The 20,945-nt window shown below is 34.2% G+C and overlaps 1 protein-coding gene across 3 annotated transcripts in view; it reads right to left on the bottom strand.

The window, feature by feature from the left end:
• Positions 1-20,945, bottom strand: part of KCNT2 (potassium sodium-activated channel subfamily T member 2) — a 359,890-nt gene that overhangs the window by 155,508 nt on the left and 183,437 nt on the right. For all 3 annotated transcript variants that reach the window (XM_042925448.1, XM_042925450.1, XM_042925449.1), the window contains exon 13: positions 3,657-3,765. In XM_042925448.1, the coding sequence (XP_042781382.1) occupies positions 3,657-3,765 (109 nt within the window). The remainder of the gene's footprint in view (positions 1-3,656; positions 3,766-20,945) is intronic.

Genomic DNA, 20,945 nt, shown 5'->3' with positions numbered 1-20,945 from the left:
TAATCAAATTATCTATGAAGTATATATTTTTTTTAAGTTTTATTTATTTTGAGACAGAGAGAGACAGAGCATGAACGGGGGAGGGGCAGAGAGAGAGGGAGACACAGAATCGGAAGCAGGCTCCAGGCTCTGAGCCATCAGCCCAGAGCCCGACGCGGGGCTCGAACTCGCGGACCGCGAGATCGTGACCAGAGCTGAAGTCGGACGCTCAACCGACTGAGCCACCCAGGCGCCCCCATGAAGTATATTTTTATGCTATTGAATCTCATTAAAATTTGTAGTGTGCATGGGTTTATATTCTGTATCATAGCTATTATTCTACTGAGGACTTTCTATCTCTAGACTTACTATTTTTACTTTCCTGTCTTGGTGAAATGAATAAAAGCATATCTTTTCTGCTGCTGAAATCAAGCCCACCTAGACTTTTCCCCTGTAACTCTCATCAAAGTGTAGAGGATTATTTTAATTATAATTAATGATATAATAATTCATTCAAATGATATTTTAACACGTCAATAGTTTACCTTAATGAATGCCTATAGTCATTTTGTTCAGAAGAAAAGGATCCGTACATGATAGGAAAGGTAGATCTGTATAAAGGAATAATTGGTAGGTTGCTATATTGTTTCTATTTTTTAGTATTTTATAAACTCATAACCCAAATTTTGAAGTTTCTTCTTTTCCTTTTTGAAAAACATGGATTTACTTTTTAAAAATATATAAATTATAATCATAGTAGTAGTGCCACAATTTAGGGTGTATTAAAGGGGCTATTTAAATAAAGAGAAACAGGGCACCTGCGTGGCTCAGTTGATTAAGTGTCAGACTTGATTTTGGCTCAGGTCATGATCTCATGGTTCCTGAGACCAAGCCTCATAATGGGCTCTGTGCTGACAGCATGGAGCCTGCTTGAGAGTCTCTCTCTCCCTCTCTCTCTCTCTTCTATGCCTCCTTCACTCATGCATGCACTCTCTCTCTCAAAATAAATAAACATTTTAAGGTAAATAAAAAAAATAAAATTATCTCATTTTATATCCTGTGATAATTAGAATTGTGCTATTTAACATTTATAAGAATGAAAAGACAGTAATATAAATATTATCAAATGATATGGTTTAAAAGTAAAGCAAATATTTTATTACAAATGATATTTCTATTATCTATTGTTATCTATTATCTATTGCCAAATAACAAATAACTACAAAGCATAGTGACTTAAAGCAAGCAACACTTTCATTTCTCAAAATTCTGTAGGTTAACATGACTCCTTGGGTTGGCTGTGGGCAAGTCAGGAGCTAGAGAGGTAGGATGCCTAGGATGGGTAAGTCTCATTTTCCAAGTGATTGTTCATCTTTAGGGAGGCTAAATTGGGATCCTTTACATGCAGTCTCTGGGTAATGTTCCAGTGAAGGGAAAGCAAAAGCACAGACTTTTAAGGCTTAGCCTCTGAAGTCATAAAGTGTAACTTTTGTCACATTCTATTGGGCAAAGCAAGTCACAAGACCAGCACCTATTCAAGTGGTGGGGAATTGCATTTCATCTCTTAATGGTGTAAGCTGCAAGGTCCCATCAACATAGGACATAGACACAGGGAACATGGTTCATTGAAGACCATTATTTTAACAATCTTCCATACAAACTAAGTGTCAGCTTGATACACTTCCTTTTGAAATGCAAAGTCCATAATCTTTTAACCTCATGCTGAGATGTAAAATATATTATATTGGTTGCAGAGTCTCATACATCACCCCAAACTGTCTTATGGCGTTTTAATGAAACTAGGATGCTTTCATCTTTTTATAATGTAAGAAAAGAGTTCCTCTGAGATGTTGTAATCTCAGCCATAAAAGAATACAGACATCATTAAGAGGAATTTCAGCAGGTGCCATAAATTAGATATATTGTGATACACTATCAGGATAGAACTTTTAACTATCTCATTCATTTCAATGGGTTTATCAAAAAAATGGTAAAATAAGAATATGAAAGAGAATCGATACAAATAGTCTTTGTAATTTCTTGTTTGTAAAGGTGGACTGTTTCAGTGAGTTTGATCTATCTGTTGTGAGCCTATCTATGGCCTGCTAAGAAAGGGAAAAGAATAAAAGTCTATTCTGAAATCTAGCAATAACACATTCAAAATTGTGATCCACATTCGATTTCCATTTATTGAGCACCTAGTATGTTTCAGATATTATTTAATTCTTACTGTTAATCCTAACCAATGGAATAAAGACATCATAATTACGATACATAATTTAACAAAAAAGAAATATGGGGTTCAGAACTCTAATTTGCCTACCTAAATCTTAAGTGGTGGCACTCAAATTTAAATTCTCATTTTTAGGACTTGGTCTGATGCTTATGCCATTACCACCTTCCTAAAAAATTATATCATTAGAAGTCATTATCAGGTATGATAAGAATTTTATAAAAATATTCCTTTTGCTAAATAACAATAAAAAGGGAGCAGCTTAGTTTCAAAGGTCTTTTAAATAAACAATTGGCATTTCTTTAATGCTAATTAAATATGTAACAGGTAGCAGATGGAGAATTTACATGTATTTTCCACTAAATTTCACAAAGTCATTTACAAAGGAGGTGCTGTTATTTTAATTTTCAGTTTAGGGAACAGGCTTAAAAATGCCCTGGCACCATCATCACAATTTTAATCAGTTATTAGTACTTAAAAAAACCTTCCAGACAGACACTTAAATGCTGCCATAGTTGAGAGCCATTGCTTTGTTTACAATAAATTTTAGGGGAAAAAAAATGGTGCCATTAGAAGCAAAGTTAAAAGATAAAAAAACAGAGCAAATTGAATGGCAATATTTTTTGTTATTATTTAGAAATTTCTTAATGCTTATAATTTTTTCACTAAAAATCATATACAAATAGGTAAACATTATAAGATATGTAAACACATCTTCTGAAGGAAATGCATTTTGCTAACGCATAGTTAAAATGGTTTACATCTTAATGGTGTTTGCAGCTTCAATTATGAAGGTGAAATGTTAAAAAAACAAAGTTGTTTTTTTTTTTACATGAATATAAATTACTGTCTGGATCAAAATTAGTTCCTACAGAAACATTTAAGAAAAAATTAAAGTATCATCTTACTGTTCAATTTCCTAACAGTTTAAAGTATAATCTCAGATGAAATTACTTCAAAAGCAGTGTCTCTATGAAAAACTCACATGTATGTTTTTCTTGAAATGTTTTCAAAATCTATCTCTAAATAAATCTATTTGTACTTGAATACATTTCAGTATTACTCTAATGCATGGGAAGTTTACTTGTGTATTAAATAATCTATAGCAAAACACTATCTGTGTAAACATAAGAATAAATTAATAGATATATAGCATTTGAAACCTGTGTTTATATTATGCATAAAACTGTAAGTGCTAATCTACTTATAGTCTTATCAAGATATCCAGGAAATTCAGTTGCTAAAATCACCAGGTTATATAAAAAATTAAAGATACACTCCCAAAATATTATCTTGCCACTTTTTAAAGTGAGTAACTTCTTTTATAACAAGTAGATGATAAAAGGAATCCCTCTATTCTATACATTCATGAATATATTAAGTTGCCACTAATTTCAGAGATATATCTCTTACCATCCAAGTTGAAATTTGAAATTAAACTTACCAGCAAATTTGATATGAAATTTATTTTCAGGCTTCAATATCTGGACATACAAAGGGCAATTTGGAGCAAAATCTTTTACAGCCCATGCTCTCAAAATTGTTTGGTGGTCCTGAAATGATAAATATCAAAATATCATGAAATAAAATGAAAAATTTATACTACATAAAGTAAAAATAATCAACCAGTGTGTTAAATGCTCACATCCACAATTTAAAGTTAAACATATTTTAATTAAACATACAAACATACAAAATAATTAATTCAAGGACTTATTTGTAAATATTATTATTTGTAAATTATTTGTAAATAATTGTATTTGTATTATTATTTGTAAATAAATGTATTATTAATTGTAAAAAATTGTAAATATTATATACTATTTGTAAATATTATTATTTCTACAAAGGAGATTAACAATACCTAATTCAATCAGTGCTAATTACCAGCACTTAAAAAATTAGCAGAGAGTAAGAGGAAAGTTTCTTCAAAAACTTAAAAGTACTCTTCTTGGAAAATAGTTGAGGGTCAGAAGGCTTCAACAATGCAGCACAACTAATAGTTTTTAGTAACAGTTTCCATGGAAAAAATATGGATTTATAACAATTTTAACACTTTTAGAAAGACTGGCAAGAGAGGAAGGACTACAGCAACCACACATGTAGAGAATACACTATTTAAAATTTGTTTCTATATAAAAGTAAAAGTAAAAGAATCTTGACTCTACATGGGTCATTTGGAAAAGATCAGTAACTTTCAGATATTAAAAATACCAAAACAGTTAAAAAAAAAAAAAAAAAGAAGGTGCTAAGATTTAGAAAAGGAATAAAAATCCTGCTTAACATTAAATCTTACACATAGTGTGACCCCATAAATTATTACTTAATTCATTAAGTAGATCAAAGCAAATTATTAGAGAAATGAGTCAGCTAAAATACATTTTGAAAAAGGAAACAAAAACATTTTCCAGGGTAGCACGGCCCTTAGAGTAGCCATTAGCCACATGTGGCTGTCTGAATTTAAAGTAACTAAAATTAAGCATTCTATTTCCCTGTCACACTGGCCATATTTCAAGTGTTCAAAGCCACATGTGGCTAATCCAAAGCTTTATGGAACAGTGGAGATATAAGCATTTGTATCATCAAAGGAAGTTCTATTTCACAATGCTGTTAGGCAAACAAGAGGGCAATTGAAAATATAAATGGATATAAGGGATTATTTAAAGAAGTGCAGAAAGAAGCTGCTGTAGGTAGTTAGTAACTTTAAGAGGCATGAAAGTTGATGAACAGTAACTCCGAATTCCTAAAGTGGATAAATGGACAATGTGTGTCTTCCAGGCAAACATTCAATGAACCTGATACAGTGTGATGGTTAATTTTATGTATCAACTTGGCTGGGTCATGAGGTGCCCCGGTATTTGGTTAAACATTATTCTGGATGGGTAGTAGACCCCAGAAAAGGGACAGGCAGAGAACAGAAGCCACAAATCCTGTGTATAAATTTATACAACCCTGGCTAACCGCTAAACCATGCATACATGGGACAGAATAAGAGCAATCTCAACTGAGATTTGAATCACTGCCAAATGCTAGGGTAAGAGAGATTGTATTCAAGTGAACCAAATTAACTGCTTGCTAAAACAAGACTATCAACACTCTTTGGAGGAATATAAGAGACTCCAAGTCTCCACAACATAACATAATATTCAGAATACATTGCAAAATTATTGAATATAGGAAGTGCCAGAAAAATGTGACCTATTTGTTTATTTCATGGGAAACAAACAAAATTAAATCCAATAAACATTAGCCTCTAGATGATCTAGATGTGTGAATTATCAGACTAGGGCTTAAAGCAGATAATAAAAATATCATCACTGAGATAAAGGAAATCTCATAATAAATAGAGGAAAACTCTAAACTAATAGAAAATATTTTTAAAATTTGAAAAAATATTTATTTGTTGATTTGAGAGAGAGAGACAGTGCATGCGTGGGTGTGAGCACACAAGCAGGGGAGGGGCAAAGAGAGAGAGGGAGATAGAGAATCCGAAGCAGACTCCAGGCTCTGAGCTGTCATCAGCACAGAGCCCGACATGGGGCTCGAGCCCACAAACCATGAGATCATGACTTGAGCCAAAGTCAAATACCTAACTGCCTGAGCTACCCAGGTGCCGCTAAAAAATATTTTTTTTAATTAAACAAAAAGCAAAAATACCTGAAAAATATTCACTGAATGGGCTTTGAAGTAGAATGGAGATGACATAGGAAAGAGTCAGTGAACTTGATCATAGATCAACAGAATTTATCCAATTTGAAAAACAAAGAGAAGAGGAATAGAGAAGGAACACAGTTCAGGGACTTGTGCAACAATGTAAAAATGTCTTATATAATATAATTGGATTTCCAGGAAGAACACAAAAGAGAAAATAGAACAGAAAATGATTTGAAGAAATAGTAGCCAGAAACTGCCCAATTTTATTAAAGGCATACTTTCCCAAGTTCAAGAAGCTCAGAAAATCCCCAACTGCATAAATGAAAAGATGACCACACTAACCACATTGTAGTTAAATTACTGAAAACCAGAAGTAAAGACAATATTTTGAAAACAGCCAAAGAAACACAGTTTTGTGACCAAGGATTTTTATCAGCAATCATGGAAACCAGGTAACACGGAAACAGTATCCTAAACTCTAGAATGAGGGGAGGAAAAAACTATTACACCATAATTTTATAGAGAAAGATCCTTCAAAGAGGTGAAATAAAGGCTTCTTCAATTAATGAAATCTAAGAAAGTGTGTCGTCATCAGTATCAGACTACAAGTGTAAGAAACTTCTGTATGCTGAAGGGAAATGATACCAGAGTGAAAACTTTAGATTTCAAAAAAGACTATAAGAAATGGTTACTACTGAGTGAATATAAAATAAGAGCTTTCCTCTGGAATTCTTTAAAATACAGATATATCCATAAAGAAAAAATAAAGTATTGTCTTATGGGATATGAAATGTATGAAAGTAACAGAAGAATAAGTGCAAAGTTTCTAACTTCAATAAATTGTGTCATATTTAAAAATAAATGGTGCGATATTAACATGAAGTGGACTATGAAAAGGTAAGGCCATGTATTGTAGTCCCTAGAGCAGTCACTAAAAAAATTTCAAAAGATAATTCCTAAAAAGCCAATAGGTATATAAAACTTGAATTCCTAGGGGCGCCTGGGTGGCTCAGTCGGTTAAGCATCCGACTTCAGTTCAGGTCACGATCTCGCGGTCCGTGAGTTCGAGCCCCGTGTCGGGCTCTGGGCTGATGGCTCGGAGCCTGGAGCCTGCTTCCGATTCTGTGTCTCCCTCTCTCTCTGCCCCTCCTCTGTTCATGCTCTCTGTCTCTCTCTGTCTCAAAAATAAATAAAACGTTAAAAAAAAAAATTAAAAAAAAAAACTTGAATTCCTAAAAGAAAAAAAAAGTCAAATAATTTTTTTAAATGTAGAAAAGGGAAAACAGAAAACAACTTAGGTAGACCTACATCCAACCATATAAATGATAGCACTGAATGTTAATGAACTGAACATATTAAAACATAAAGAATATTAGAACAAAAGAAATAAGACCCAACCATAAGCAATTTAGGAGAGATGCATGTTAAATATAAAGTTACTGGTAAGAGAAAAGGAGTAAATGATAATAAGAAAACAAACAACCCACTTTGAAAGCGAGCAAAAGATCTTAACAGACACCTCACCAAAGAAGATTTACAGATGACAAATAAGCATATGAAAAGATGTTTAACATCATATATCATTAGGGAATTGCAAATTAAAACAGTGAAATACCACCACACAACTACTGGAATGACTAAAATCCAAAACACCAACAACACCAAATACCAGTGAGGATGTGGGACAGTAGAAAGTCTCATTTATTGCTGGTGGGAATGCAAAATGGTTTAGCAACTTTGAAAGACAGTCTACACTTTCTTATAAAACTAAGCATACCCTTACCATATCATCCAGCATTTGGGTCCCATGGTATTCACCCAAATGATTTATCCACCTGAAACCTGACCCTGGTTGTTTACAGCAGCCTTATTCATAATTGCAAAAACTTGGAAGTAAACAAGATGTCCTTCAATAGGTAAATTGATAAAACAAATGGGTACATCCCAATAATAGAACATTTTTCAGCAATAAAGAGAAATGAGCTGTCCAGCCATGGAAAGACACAGAGAAAACTCAAACACTGCTAAATAAAAGAAGCCTAACTTAAAAGGCTACATACCATATGATTCCAACTATATGACATCTGGAGAAGGGACACTATAGAAAGTGTAAACAGATCAGTGTTTGCTAGTGGGCTTGGCAGTGGGGGCAAGTGGAGAAGTAGGGATGGATAGGTGGAATACAGGGGATTTTTAGAGCAGTGAAAGTATTCTGAAAGATATCGTAATGATGGAGAGATATCATTCTACATTTGTCAAAACCCACAGAATGTACAAAGCAAAGAATAAACCTTAATGTAAACTATGGACTTTAATAATAATAATGTATTTATTTGCAAATATCAACCTGTATAAATCAGTTGTCGCAAATGTACCACAGTAACACAAGATGCTAGTAACAGTGGAAACTGGGGAGGAGGGATGGTGGAAACTCTCCATATTTTTTGTTCGATTTTTCTATAAACCCAAAACTGCTAAAAAAAAAAAAAAAGTCTATTTAAAAAAACCAAGCAGACAAAGCGTGAGCTTTAGTCACAAATTCGGAGCTCTAATTTCACTCTAGAATTACAAACTGCGTAAGTAAAATTACTAACCAAATCTGATTCTCAGGATAAAAGTTTCAATTGTTAGTAAAGTGGAGGTAGGCAGCTGGCTCTTCTTATTTCACATGATATCTGGCAACATTTGACAGGTAGACCACTGGCTCCCTAAAATTTTCTCCCTTGGATTCCATGACACCAATGTCCCTGATTGTCCTTTGGCTTTTTTATCCCAAATTGAACTCATCTTCAGATCTGCTGGTAATTCTTTCTTGTCAAAGAGGTGGGTTTTACCAGACACTAAATCCTGATACCTCTGCATCCAATACTCTCCTCCATCCTTCCCTCCCTCCCTGATACCCCTGCAGTCAATCAGTCCTCAAGTCTTGTGACCTTGTGAGTGGAGCACTAAGTAAGGAAAAAGGAAACAAGGTACCAGGGCATAAATGTCACATAAGAAATAGGAAATAGGTATTTGCTAATACAGATAATAAAACAGCACAGAAACAAGATTTTTAATTCATTCTTCTAACAACAGAAAATGATATTGATTTCGTTTTTTTCCTTGCTGACAAAATTCAGCCTGAAATAAGACACGTTAAATTTAATTGTAACCAAAAAATAAAAGCATCAACTGTGACAACTTTGGAATAAACAGCCTAAATAATAAAGGAAGATAACACAGGGTATTATTGGGTCATCATAAGTGTCTATTGCTGCTGCGAAAGCAGAACATTTCTCCTAAAGTCAGTTTACCTAAAAATTAAATTGGCTAAAATCATCTTCATAAAATTCAACTTTTATAATTTGAAATATCTAAAAATTATTTGTTGGCATTCTAAGGACCTAAAACAAATCCCTTTACCTATGGCAAAGGTCTTTATTTCTGAACTCCAAGTGACCCATGAGAGAACTCAACATTTTAGATGAAATTTTATACATAAGTTGTTTCCCCACCTCTCCATGAGAATCTGTAATTTTCATTAGATTCTCAAATACAGTCTACAACTCAGAAAATGGCTAAGACGTTAGTGTGATCAAAGGTCACTTTCAACCCCATTTTCAATTATAAACATACATATGTAGCACTTAACAAATGATAGATTTATTTTTTTTATATTTTGAGTATATTTTGATAACTTATCTACTGGAAACAGTTTTTAGGATCAAGTAAAAGTGAATTATGAAACTTAAAATAATATATGTATATAAATTTGCCCCCAATTTATAGATCCTTGAACAATGTAGATACAACATTTATACAAGAGTAAAACAACTTGCAGCAAACTGGAAAACAAATCTTTCCTAAACGCAACTCAAATGTACTGTTTTATAAACAACTCTTGCCAAACATACTCCTTGCCTAGAGAATAATATACTCCTAGAAGTCCCTCTCAAGACGTTGCATTAGACTCAAAAGCACCTTGACTGCAAGGGGCCATTTTGTTCACAATTACACTGTCTGGGTCTAATAAGTAAACTGATAAATTATAAGGTTAGATATATAGCTGATATATTATAAGGTTACCTATATACATATATATGTATGTATATATATACACATATATATATAGCTAATGATACAAAAAAATTGAATGTAATTCTGACACATAGGATCTATGTATGTGTTATCTATGATTAATTGGTTTGACTTTATGATTGAATTAAGGAAACTGCATAGTTCATTTGTAATGAATTGTAATTGATGTCTTTGGAGAATTAGGCTTCAAATTTGATGTATATTTATTAAGTACAAAAGTAATTCAGAATGTTCTTAAATAAAATACTAAAAATGAAGAATATAACCAAAAACTCTAATAGATATAAAACATTAAATCATCATGTTGCCTTTTAGACTACCAAGCTATTAGGAAGCCATCTAGTTTGAGTCAAACATCTATAGGTTCAGCAGTAATCCAATCTTCAAGAACTATGGACACCATAGTCAAAAATAATTAAAGAAATCTTAGTCTAGCATTTAGATTTTGGTATCAAAACTTGACTGCTAGGATAATTTCATCTTTCTGCCAAGTTTAAACAGAAGGGATTTGACATTATGTTTGAGACAGAAACATTATCTTGGATTCCAGTTTTAAGATTATTTGTACTTCCTGCTCCTTCCAATGATCTCTCAGGGACTGGAATCCTACTTCTGATTTCCATTCTTACAGCTGAGAGTTACAGATGCATAATGGCAAAAACCTGACTGGCTGTTTGAAATTCCAGATATAGCATATTCCTAGAATCTTCTTACCAGAAATTTTGGGACTGTGTACCGAGTCTACTTTATGGTTAGCTAAATAACACATATACTTTCTGTCTTTACTTGTCAAGAACCAAAGCCTATTTTGCGCTCTGCTTCTCAAAGCTGAAATCTTGTATTATTTCTTAGAGCTTGTTGGCCTAAGTTCTAATAATTTGCCCAGAGCCTTACACCCCTTAAATGGTGTCTTTTGCATATTTAAATCCTCTCCCAGGTTCTTCAGGAATCACCATTAACAGCAAATCTAACTCCAGATCATAATCCTCTTGAGTCTTCCCTGATTTATTCTTAACAAAGTTGTGACCACAGCATTTTAAAACTCTCACAAAGCCCATTGACATGTGTCAAGTGAATAATCACTAAAGTGATTCATAAAGAGGCTAGGCTATCTTGAAAGCATGTACCTGAAGTTCAGTGATAATCATCTGCCAAGAATTTACCAAAAGATATTTCTGGACAGATTAAAAAATGAGTTACACTGGTGATCACAGGGTGTCTTAACAAGTTTAAAATTCACAGTTTGAAATTCTGTGATTTTATCAATTAGACAGGAAGATGTTTGTGAGAATGTATTATTAACCACTGGGTTGAATTAACAAGCAAAAACTTTTGCAATATCTTTCCAAAGAATTTAAGGTACATTTTATTAGGTAATGAAATAACAGAAATGGTTATTGTGTTAAAGTGTTACAATGCTCAAAATGGATCTGCTTAAGACAAAATAAAATTCTTTTAAAAAAAGCTTAAATTGTGAAGGGTAGCAGAATATGCCATTCCAGAGTATGCCTTTTTAGCATAAAGATTATTTTGATCTGATTATTTTTGAGAAAAAGCAGCCATGGGAGAAGCTCTTAATCCAGAGTAGATACTACCCTTATTCATAAAGTAAAGCACCATTTGTAAGGGTAACTCTCTCCCTGTACCAGGAAGAGAAGGATGACTGACAGCTCTTTATCAGTGGAGAAGGCACCAGACTTAAATCAGCATAACAACCTTACTATACTTGCCTTGATAATCTCCCAGAACTAGTCTCCCCACTCCCACATCATTCTTTTGTCATTAGTTGAAGATAGTATTGAAGGTGATGGCTTGGGTCATTTGGGGGATACCAGCTTTCCTGGGTATCTCCCATGTACACATGAGGTATACATATTAAACTTCTGATTGCTTTTCTCTTGTTATTCTTTTATTACCAGGGGGAAACAGCCACAGAACCTAGAGTGCAAAGGAAAATTACTTTCCCCCCGCTACAACGGCAAACATTGTATTTCAGCTCTTTTCTCATGCTGTCTGAAAGGGTCACATAGGGAATTTGCTGTCTGAATGTTTGATGACTGTTTGCCTTTTACTCTAAGATTCCATATGTTCAAAAATGCATGTAATAATCAGGAAAAAATGAGCATCTTTGACATTTAAGAGGAAAGCTAACAACATAGTTTAAAATAAATCTTTTTCTGAAAGTTACAACTTAAAGTCTTTGGAGTCAGATGACCAAGGTGGTTTTAAAGTTTCCCTCAGCTTGATTTCCTGACACGTTTCTTCCTGACCATAGGCCTCTGACCTCCCTTTTCTTAGAACCTTTATTTTAGAAAAAGTCCAATTATAAATTCTTTTTTTCTGCCCCTTTGAGATTTAAATCCTCTCCCAGGCTTTCACCGGTTTTACAAACCAGAAATGTCTTTCTCAAGAACCTGAGGGCCATCGCTCTGAAAGGTATTCAACAAAGAAGCGAGAGCCTCTACCTCCCTTATCTATGGGAACATAGGACCCTAACTTTCCTAAGAGACAATTAGCAAATCATGGTGGAACCACATGGAGTAATCTCCCCTCTCCAGGATTTTTCCACTGTGTTCATCCCAGAACTTAAAAATCCTCTAACCTTTTGTTTCCAAGTTGTTGAGTTCAATCTCTCTCCTTTACCGCAACAGTCCTAAATAAAATCTCCCTTGCTTGTTTAACAATGTCTGATACAATTTTTCCCTGACACAGACAGAATAAAGTATAAATACTAGGTCTGTGAGCTCTGAACCATATGCACTTAAGAACTTAAAATAGCTAACCACAGTATTGTTTTATTAATCTACAAACTGAAGCTAGTAATAACATCCTTGCAAGGTTGTTATGAAAACACATCACCTATATAATACGTATAAATATATACACATAATCTTTAGCCTGAAATCAATATTTAGTAACGGCAAATAAATGAGAGGTGTTATTATGTATTTTTTTTTCAGTTTCAAAAGCAAGAAGTTTAAAAATCAGTTGTGCCAAGAAAGCTAAAAGAGCAAAGTAAACACTACAGGTTTTTTTCAGAAGTAGGCCATTTATGTAAAAATCCATATGTCCAGTTGAGCTCAAAAAATTAAATTCTTTTGCCACTGCAAAGAAAACCCGTCTAAATGGTAAATCTACTATGCTGCATACATTAAAATGACTGAATGGATATTTAACTTTGAACAAATCTTTAGGAGTACACCTAATGACAGACTGAGTGAACAAGATATTGAAAGTAAAGTGTCTGAACCTTTTTTTTTAATGTTTTATTTATTTTTGAGAGAGAGAGAGACAGAATACTAGCAGAGAAGGGACAGAGAGAGACACACACACAGAATGTGAAGCAGTGTCCAGGCTCCGAGCTGTCAGCACAGAGCCAGACGCAGGGCTCAAACTCGTGAACTGCAAGATCATGACCTGAGCCAAAGTCGGATGCTTAACCAACTGAGCCACCCAGGCATCCCTTGTGTCTAAACCTTTTAAAACACATCACAACATAAGCCAACGTTCCTCTGTCCATTCAGCACCTCTTACTTTCCAGCTCACTATCTGGGACTGTGATTCCAAAGAATGTCCGACATCATCAGCAACTTCAATCTATCGATACTCTCATTCTCTTTATCTCTATGCCCACATTCTCATTTCCCTGCTTACCGGCTTGTACCAAATGTTTCGCCAAGTAAGCAGACTCTGGCATAAACAATCATTTTGCTTGCCTCTCTGACTCAGGCCCACTCTATAGGCAGAACTACAACCTTGCTAAATCCAACTCTCTTTCTACTACAAATAACAGATGGCAGGCACAAACACACGTATGTGCTAAACAGGCCTTACTTCACATTCAGAGTCCATACTATCACATAGGAGAGGAGCATTGCTCAGCAACTCCACATTTCTCCAGGTCATTCACTCCCCTGCTGCTCTAGAGAACTATTTCATATAGCTCCTCAAACTTCTACCATCTCTCCCCTCTTTTCTGACGATCTCAACCACTATAAGAAAATAGAAATAATAAAGTGTCCATAGCGCTCTCCACCACATCTGACTACATACTCGCCTCTTGTTAAAATGAGTGAGCATTTTACACACTTAGCAGAGAGAAACCTTCTACACTGGATCATATTCTATCTTATAAACCCTCTGACTGCATTCTTCCAACTTTTCACTTTCCTGTATCGTTCATTTTACCATCTCTGGTGGATCATTTCCTTTAGGATACAGAATTTCTAAAAATTTTGCCCACTAAAAAAAGAAAGAAAAAGCAGAAAAAACAAAGTCTTCCTTCACCACATATTACCATCAGGTGCTGCCCCATTTATTTCTCTGTTCTCATTTGCAGAAACCACTTCTAAACTCTGTAACTGTTGCCTTCATTTCCACTTTACTATTTAATTTTAAACTTTCTTTTCTAATCCAAGAACTTAAAGCCATGAATCTCTTTTTAGGCACTACTTCAGCTGTGTCCCCTAAATTTTGATATGTTGCATTTTCATCCCAATTCAATTAAAATAATTCTAGTCTTCCTTGTTATTTTGTATTTTACCTATAGATTATTTAGAACTGTGCTAATTTTCAAATATTTGGGTATTGTCCTGCTGTTGTTTTCTTATTGATTTTTAACTAATTTTTATTATGATCAGAGAATATACTCTGTATGTTTACATTCTTCTAACTTTTCTGCCATTTCTTCTATCGTCCAGCATATGGTCTTCATGAATATTCCATACACACTTGCAAAAATGTGGATTCTGCAGTTGTTGAATGCAATGTTCTATATGTCAATTAGATCTAGTTGGCGAAAATTAGTTCAAGTTTTCTTTTATAACCATACTGATTCTGTTTCTACTTATTCTGTTAGTATCTTAGAGATCAATATTGGAATTTCTAACAATTGTAGCTTCTTGAAGTTTTGCCATTTTGAGGTTTCACAATAAGGTATGTGCACACACATTGAGGAATGGTATGTCTTTTTGATACATTGATCCTTTAACAAATACAAAATATTTTTTTAGAGAAGATCCTTTAAAAGCAATTGAGAAATAATGGCTTAAGTATTAAGAAGGAATTCTACAAAGCTTGAGGGCACAAAAGCAAGTAGAGAAGGGAATAGCATGAAGGAGGAAAAAGGTACCAATGGTTATTGAACAAAATGGGGAACACAAGAAAATAATACAAAATGTTCTCTACTAGGGGACATTTGGTGTTTTTAGAAAAAAGACTGTCAGGGATATGGATGCAGTGTAAACTGGAATGAGCAATCTAAGGGCATTATAAGTTTGAAAAAGTGAGTGTCACTTTTTTCAAGAGGTTAGACCTAAAAAGGAGGAAGAATTGTAATACGTATAAGAATACAAGTAGTGTAGGTACTAGGTGCCATAAAAATATTCTAGTGAAAGCAACATGGTGTTGCTTTATGTGTTCCCGTCTTAATAATAATTAATGAGCTTTATATTTTAAGTTAGTCTTTCAAAATTTTGAATTAATGTTTCAATCTAAAAGGTCAGCCTTCTCTAACATTCCATATGCCTCTTCCCCAGTGTTCTCTCCTTACCACTCATCACTAGCTAACACTCCATTTGTTTATTTAATTAGTATATCGACTGTCACTTCTACTCCTAGGCTAGCTTCATGAGATTCTTTTCACTGCCTTGTTACTAAATGTATCTTTAGTTGATACATCAATGCTTGGACAATAAGCCACTCAATAAATATTTGTTTAGTGAATGAATGGTTAAAAACGGTGATAGTGTTACCCTAGGGCACTTTTATTTCTTGGGTAAAGTGCTATGCTCAGGTCTAAGAAGCATACAAAGAATTATGTCAATTGGCCCCAGGTAAATGTGAAGCTAAGTGAACTAAGACATGTAAACTTTATATGCAAATGTGAATAATAAATTAACATACAATAGGATAGTGAGTGCAGATAACAAATCCACAATAAGTAACAATAAAAAATAGTAATGAATGGTAACACACACCTGAGGGGGATAAGTTTAGGAATCCCCTGGGGCTTACACCAATGGGTTAACAAGGCATAAAGAAATACAAAGTCATAAAATGCTCACACCCGAGTTTGGGCAAACCAGATTGGCACCCCAAGAATTGGGAGGCACAGAGGTGCCAGGAATAGGGAGGTGCAAAGGCACCCCAAAATAGAGGGGGGGTGCAGAGCACTCAGAATAGAGAGGGAGAGGCAAAGCCTAAAATAGGAACAGGTGCAAAGGTGCCCAATACATAGGTATATGAAATAAACAAGATTAGATATTCAGGGTGGAATCACCCCCAATTTAGTACTATAGCAGAAAAGCTGCTTTCACAGGAGACTAGGGCCAGATTAGATAAATTGGTGAATTGGACTATGGACCCCGCGCTGCAGGCAAAGCAGCCCAGAGGGGAAATGGTTAACAAAAGAAAAGGTGCCTTGTCAACCCTGAGGTTATTTCCCCTACCTGTCTCATCCCCTAGGCTAAGATAAACAGAGGTGCTGGCTCCTGTCCTCTCTAAACAATCTTCCTCCAGACTGCTGCGCTGGGATTTTGTTTTGTATTAACCCAAACCCCTAACCACGAATATCTTCAAGACACCCTTTCCCTCACTTCCACAAGTTAATGTTCACAGATTCATTATCCCTTTGTACACATCCATCGCCATGTTTGTAAGCCTTCTAACCCTAATAAAAACAGGGCAAGGACCCTTATTCGGGATCTTGTCTTTTCCCAGACATTAGCCATCTCTCGCTTTCAATCCTGAGTCCCGCTCTTTTGCTAGACAAGAGAGAATTTTAGACCCAGAGTCTACGACATATACCTATAATGTACACCTGATTCTGAGAATTTAGGAGATGGCAGGAAACAATACAAAAAAGGGAAAATGTAATCAAAGTGATCACTGGTTCTTCAGTGAAGAGTGTACATAGTCACAAAATTCTAAATGTATATTGCATTCAACATTTAGACTTCATCAATAAACAATGGCAGAACATTTAGTTTTAATCACCAGATAAAAAGTAAATGATATCAGCCTTCATATACAAAAATGTAAATACAGAAGGCCAAAACTGGATCATGGAAAACTGAGAATGGCAGCTGAATGAAAAGAGAAAACAAACGCCATATTCTTCTTACAAAGCAGAGATACAAAATACAGTATCAGTGGTTTAATGGATTTAAAGTAACTGTCTTTTAAAAAATAGACTAAAAATGGGGAGTGGGAGTGACAACTGATGCCTAAAATCATATATATATATATATACACACACATATATATACATATATTCTCCTGATTACAATTTCAAACTGTGGGACCACTTTTATGTACAAATGTGTGACCTATTCGAACTGTAAGCTATTATCACCATGGGAAGCCGTTTGGGTACAAAGAGAAGAGTGTTAAAGTTGACCTGACCTGGGTAGACGCCAGGCTCTGCCACTGCAGGAAATCTAATTAACACCCCTGAGCCATGGTTCTCTCATCTATGGAACAATTGCAGTGAGCATGAAATGCCACGATGTGCACAAAATGCCGCACCACATGGACACTACTCACGAAATATCAAATTTGTTTGGTTCCTTGTTTGTTTGCGTTTTATTAAATAAATAGACTTGAAAAAAATGAGCTAAACTATGTATACCAAGAATAGCAGTATTAACTAGAACTCCAGTTCTATATAAACATGCAAGATTTTTGTAGAAAATTAGCAATACAATATTAGAAGTTTTAAAATTTTTATTTATCATCCTTTACAATAAGTTATGTAGAGAAATACATGTTTGAATACTTTCACTTGCTGGATGATAAAGCCTGTTATCTTTAAAATAAAAATAAAAAGATGAATAAATAAATAAATAACCATCTTAAGAAAAAAATATGGGCATTTTCTTTAAAAACCATTTATTATGAGCTTCATTCTTTTTAATTAAATTTGATTTAGTAACATCAAAAAGAATTTTTGACTTAGATGAAACGAACACTTAATGATTTTTTTAAAAACAACTTTTGTCACTCAATACAAAGAAAAAAAAACGTTACTAAAGATGCTGCTATGGCATTTTCAGGTTCATGAGAACCCTACAATATTTGAATAAAGAATATAAAACTTTATATAGGAATACATTTCTTTTTATGAAATATTATTAATTCCAACACAGACTCCTTTGGAACATTTATTAATTTTTCATTTTGATGTTTTTCACAACTCTGCCTCTCCTCCAATTAGAAGAATGTGCAAAACTAATATTAGAGTCGGAATTATTCTGCCTGGTTTAAAAAATGTTATTAGAACAAAAGAGGAACTCATTCATTCAATTTTGCAGCCCAGCAATAACACATGCATATGTATCTATCAGAAAGTGTGCAAACAATATTGTTCAACAAGTGTAACTGTACCAAAGAAAATAATGTAAAAGAACATTTTCATAACAGAATGATTTTAAACATTTTTTTGAATATTGATGACACACAGTGTTATATTAGTTTAGGTGTAAAACATAGTGATTCAACATCTCTACATGTTATGCTATGCTCATCACAAGTATACCTAACATCTGTCACCATACAACACTATTACAATGTCATGAACTATATTCCCTATGCTGTGTCTTTTATTCCCATGACTTACTCATCCCATAACTGGAAGCCTAAATGTCCCGCTCCTCTTCATATGTTTTGTCCAATCCCCTACTCTCCTCTCCACTGGCAATCATCAGTTTGTTCTGTATATTTGTAGGTCTGACTTTGCTTTTTGTTCGTTTATTCATTTGGTGTTTTTTTTTTAGATTCTACATATGAGTGAATCCATATGGTATTTGTCTTTCTCTGACTGACTTACTTCACTTAGCGTAATACCTTCTAGATGTATTTATGTTGTCACAAATGGCACGATCTCATCCTTTTTAACAGCTGCATAATATTCCATTCTGTTAGAGTGTGTGGTGTGTGTGTGTGTGTGTGTGAGCGTATGCACATGTATGCCACATGTTCCTTATCCATTTATCATTATTTTTTAATTTTTTTTCAATGTTTATTTATTTTTAAGAAATAGAGCATGAGCAGGGGAGGGGCAGAGGGAGAGGGAGACACGGAATCCGAAGCAGGCTCTAGGCTCTGAGCTATCAGCACAGAGCCTGATGTGGGGCTTGAGCTCATGAATGGTGAGATCGTGACCTGAGCCAAAGGCAGACACTTAACAGACTGAGCAACCCAGGCACCCCTATCCATTTGTCTCTTGATGGATACTGAGGTTGCTTTCAATATCCTGGCTATTGTAAATACTGATGAAGTAAAATTAGGAGTACATATATCTTTTTGCATTAGTATTTCTGTTTCTTTGGGTAAATACTCAGTAGTAGAATTCTTGGATCATATGGTATTTCTATTTTATTTTTGGTAGGAACCTCCATACTGTTTTCCACAGTAGCTGTGCTAATTTACATTCCCACAAACAGTGCATGAGGGTTCCTTAGTTTCCACATCATTTCCAACTCTGTTATTTCTTGTCTTTTTTATTTTAGCCATTCTGATAAGTGATATCTCACTGAGGTTTTGATTTCCATTTCCCTGATGACTAGTGATGTTGAGTATCTTTTCATGCGTCTATTGGGCCATCACACCAGAATGTTTTTAAACCGTATTTAGAAAAATTTCTTTAACAGTATGACTAATATTAAAAATTCAGCTCTATAGATTTAACATTTTTTTCCACACAACAGATAATCATGACTCAAATGTGCACATATATATATATATATGTATATATATATATACATACATATATATATATATATATATATATATATGTATATATATATATACAGCAGGAAAATATTGCCAGGTAAATCTAATATATTAAAAATAATTATTGGAAAGGTTCATCTTACAACCAAATATATAAAAAATTAATCTAAATTACTTCTTGAGAAATCATAAACATCTCAGTAATTAATTTCACATATATATCTTTGGAATTAAAATTAAGAGAAGAAAAATAAACTTGCCTAATCTTATTTACTTAACAAATAAATATTTAACAAATATTTCTTCAAGGAAGGTTCAATGTAACTGACCTTATGTTTTTGGTCAGCTTTTAAAACAAAGTAAAACTTTTTACTTTGCTCCATAACTGTCTGTAAAATATAAATCTACCTGTTTCTTCTCACTATCTAATAGTTTCAACACTAGTTCTCAACCCATGTTGCAGAGTTATGAAGCCTACGAGTGACTGATTGCTATCCACTGCAGGATAGAGAAGGAATGTCCCGAGAATCTCCTAGACTTTTCCCATGTGATTCTACTGTCTAATAAGAGTGGGCTTGATTAAAATTAAGGAGACCAGACAGCTCTTAGTCAAGTGGAACACAATTCCATCAGGTAAGAACACATCACGATTCCATGCCTTCTGGCCCTCCCAAGACACCCACTTATTTTCACTCCCAAAAGCAACTATAAATGACAGTACTACTGACTTGACTGCTTAAGAGTAGAATTCTAGAGTTCATTTTCCTCTAAATGAAAATACAAGAAAAATTGAATGAATGTGAAATGATTAAATTGTAGCAGGACTAAATCATCATAAAGGAGGAGTTATTCTCTTCTTCTACCCACCTCCCAAAAGGAACGATGTACTTGGGGAGAGGCAACCAAAATAGTTTGTCTGGACCAAACCCTCATACATACAAAAAGATACAAACAAAGAAAAAAAAAGATGACCTAGATTTTTTACCAAAATGTATATATTTATTAACCTCTAGGAAATCAAAAAGCAGAATTTCAACTCTCCTGATAGGATTTAAGCCAAACATTGGGGGTGGAGGGGCAGGTGGAACAGAAGTTGTTGAACCAACTTCTCTGTAGGAAACAGTGTAGAATTGTTTCAAAGCGACTACACTAGGACCTTCCCAAGACATATTAGGGAATATGGCGTCCTCTACCTCAACACTTAAAGCTACTTAGCTAGTGCAACATTTTTCTGGGTTTCTGTATTTTTTTCTAAATAAATCTTTAA

Source organism: Panthera leo, chromosome F3 (genome assembly GCF_018350215.1).
Source record: "Panthera leo isolate Ple1 chromosome F3, P.leo_Ple1_pat1.1, whole genome shotgun sequence".
Taxonomy (NCBI): domain Eukaryota; kingdom Metazoa; phylum Chordata; class Mammalia; order Carnivora; family Felidae; genus Panthera; species Panthera leo.
The sequence above is the reverse complement of the archived record's forward strand: the minus strand, read 5'-3'. Positions and strand labels throughout refer to the sequence as shown.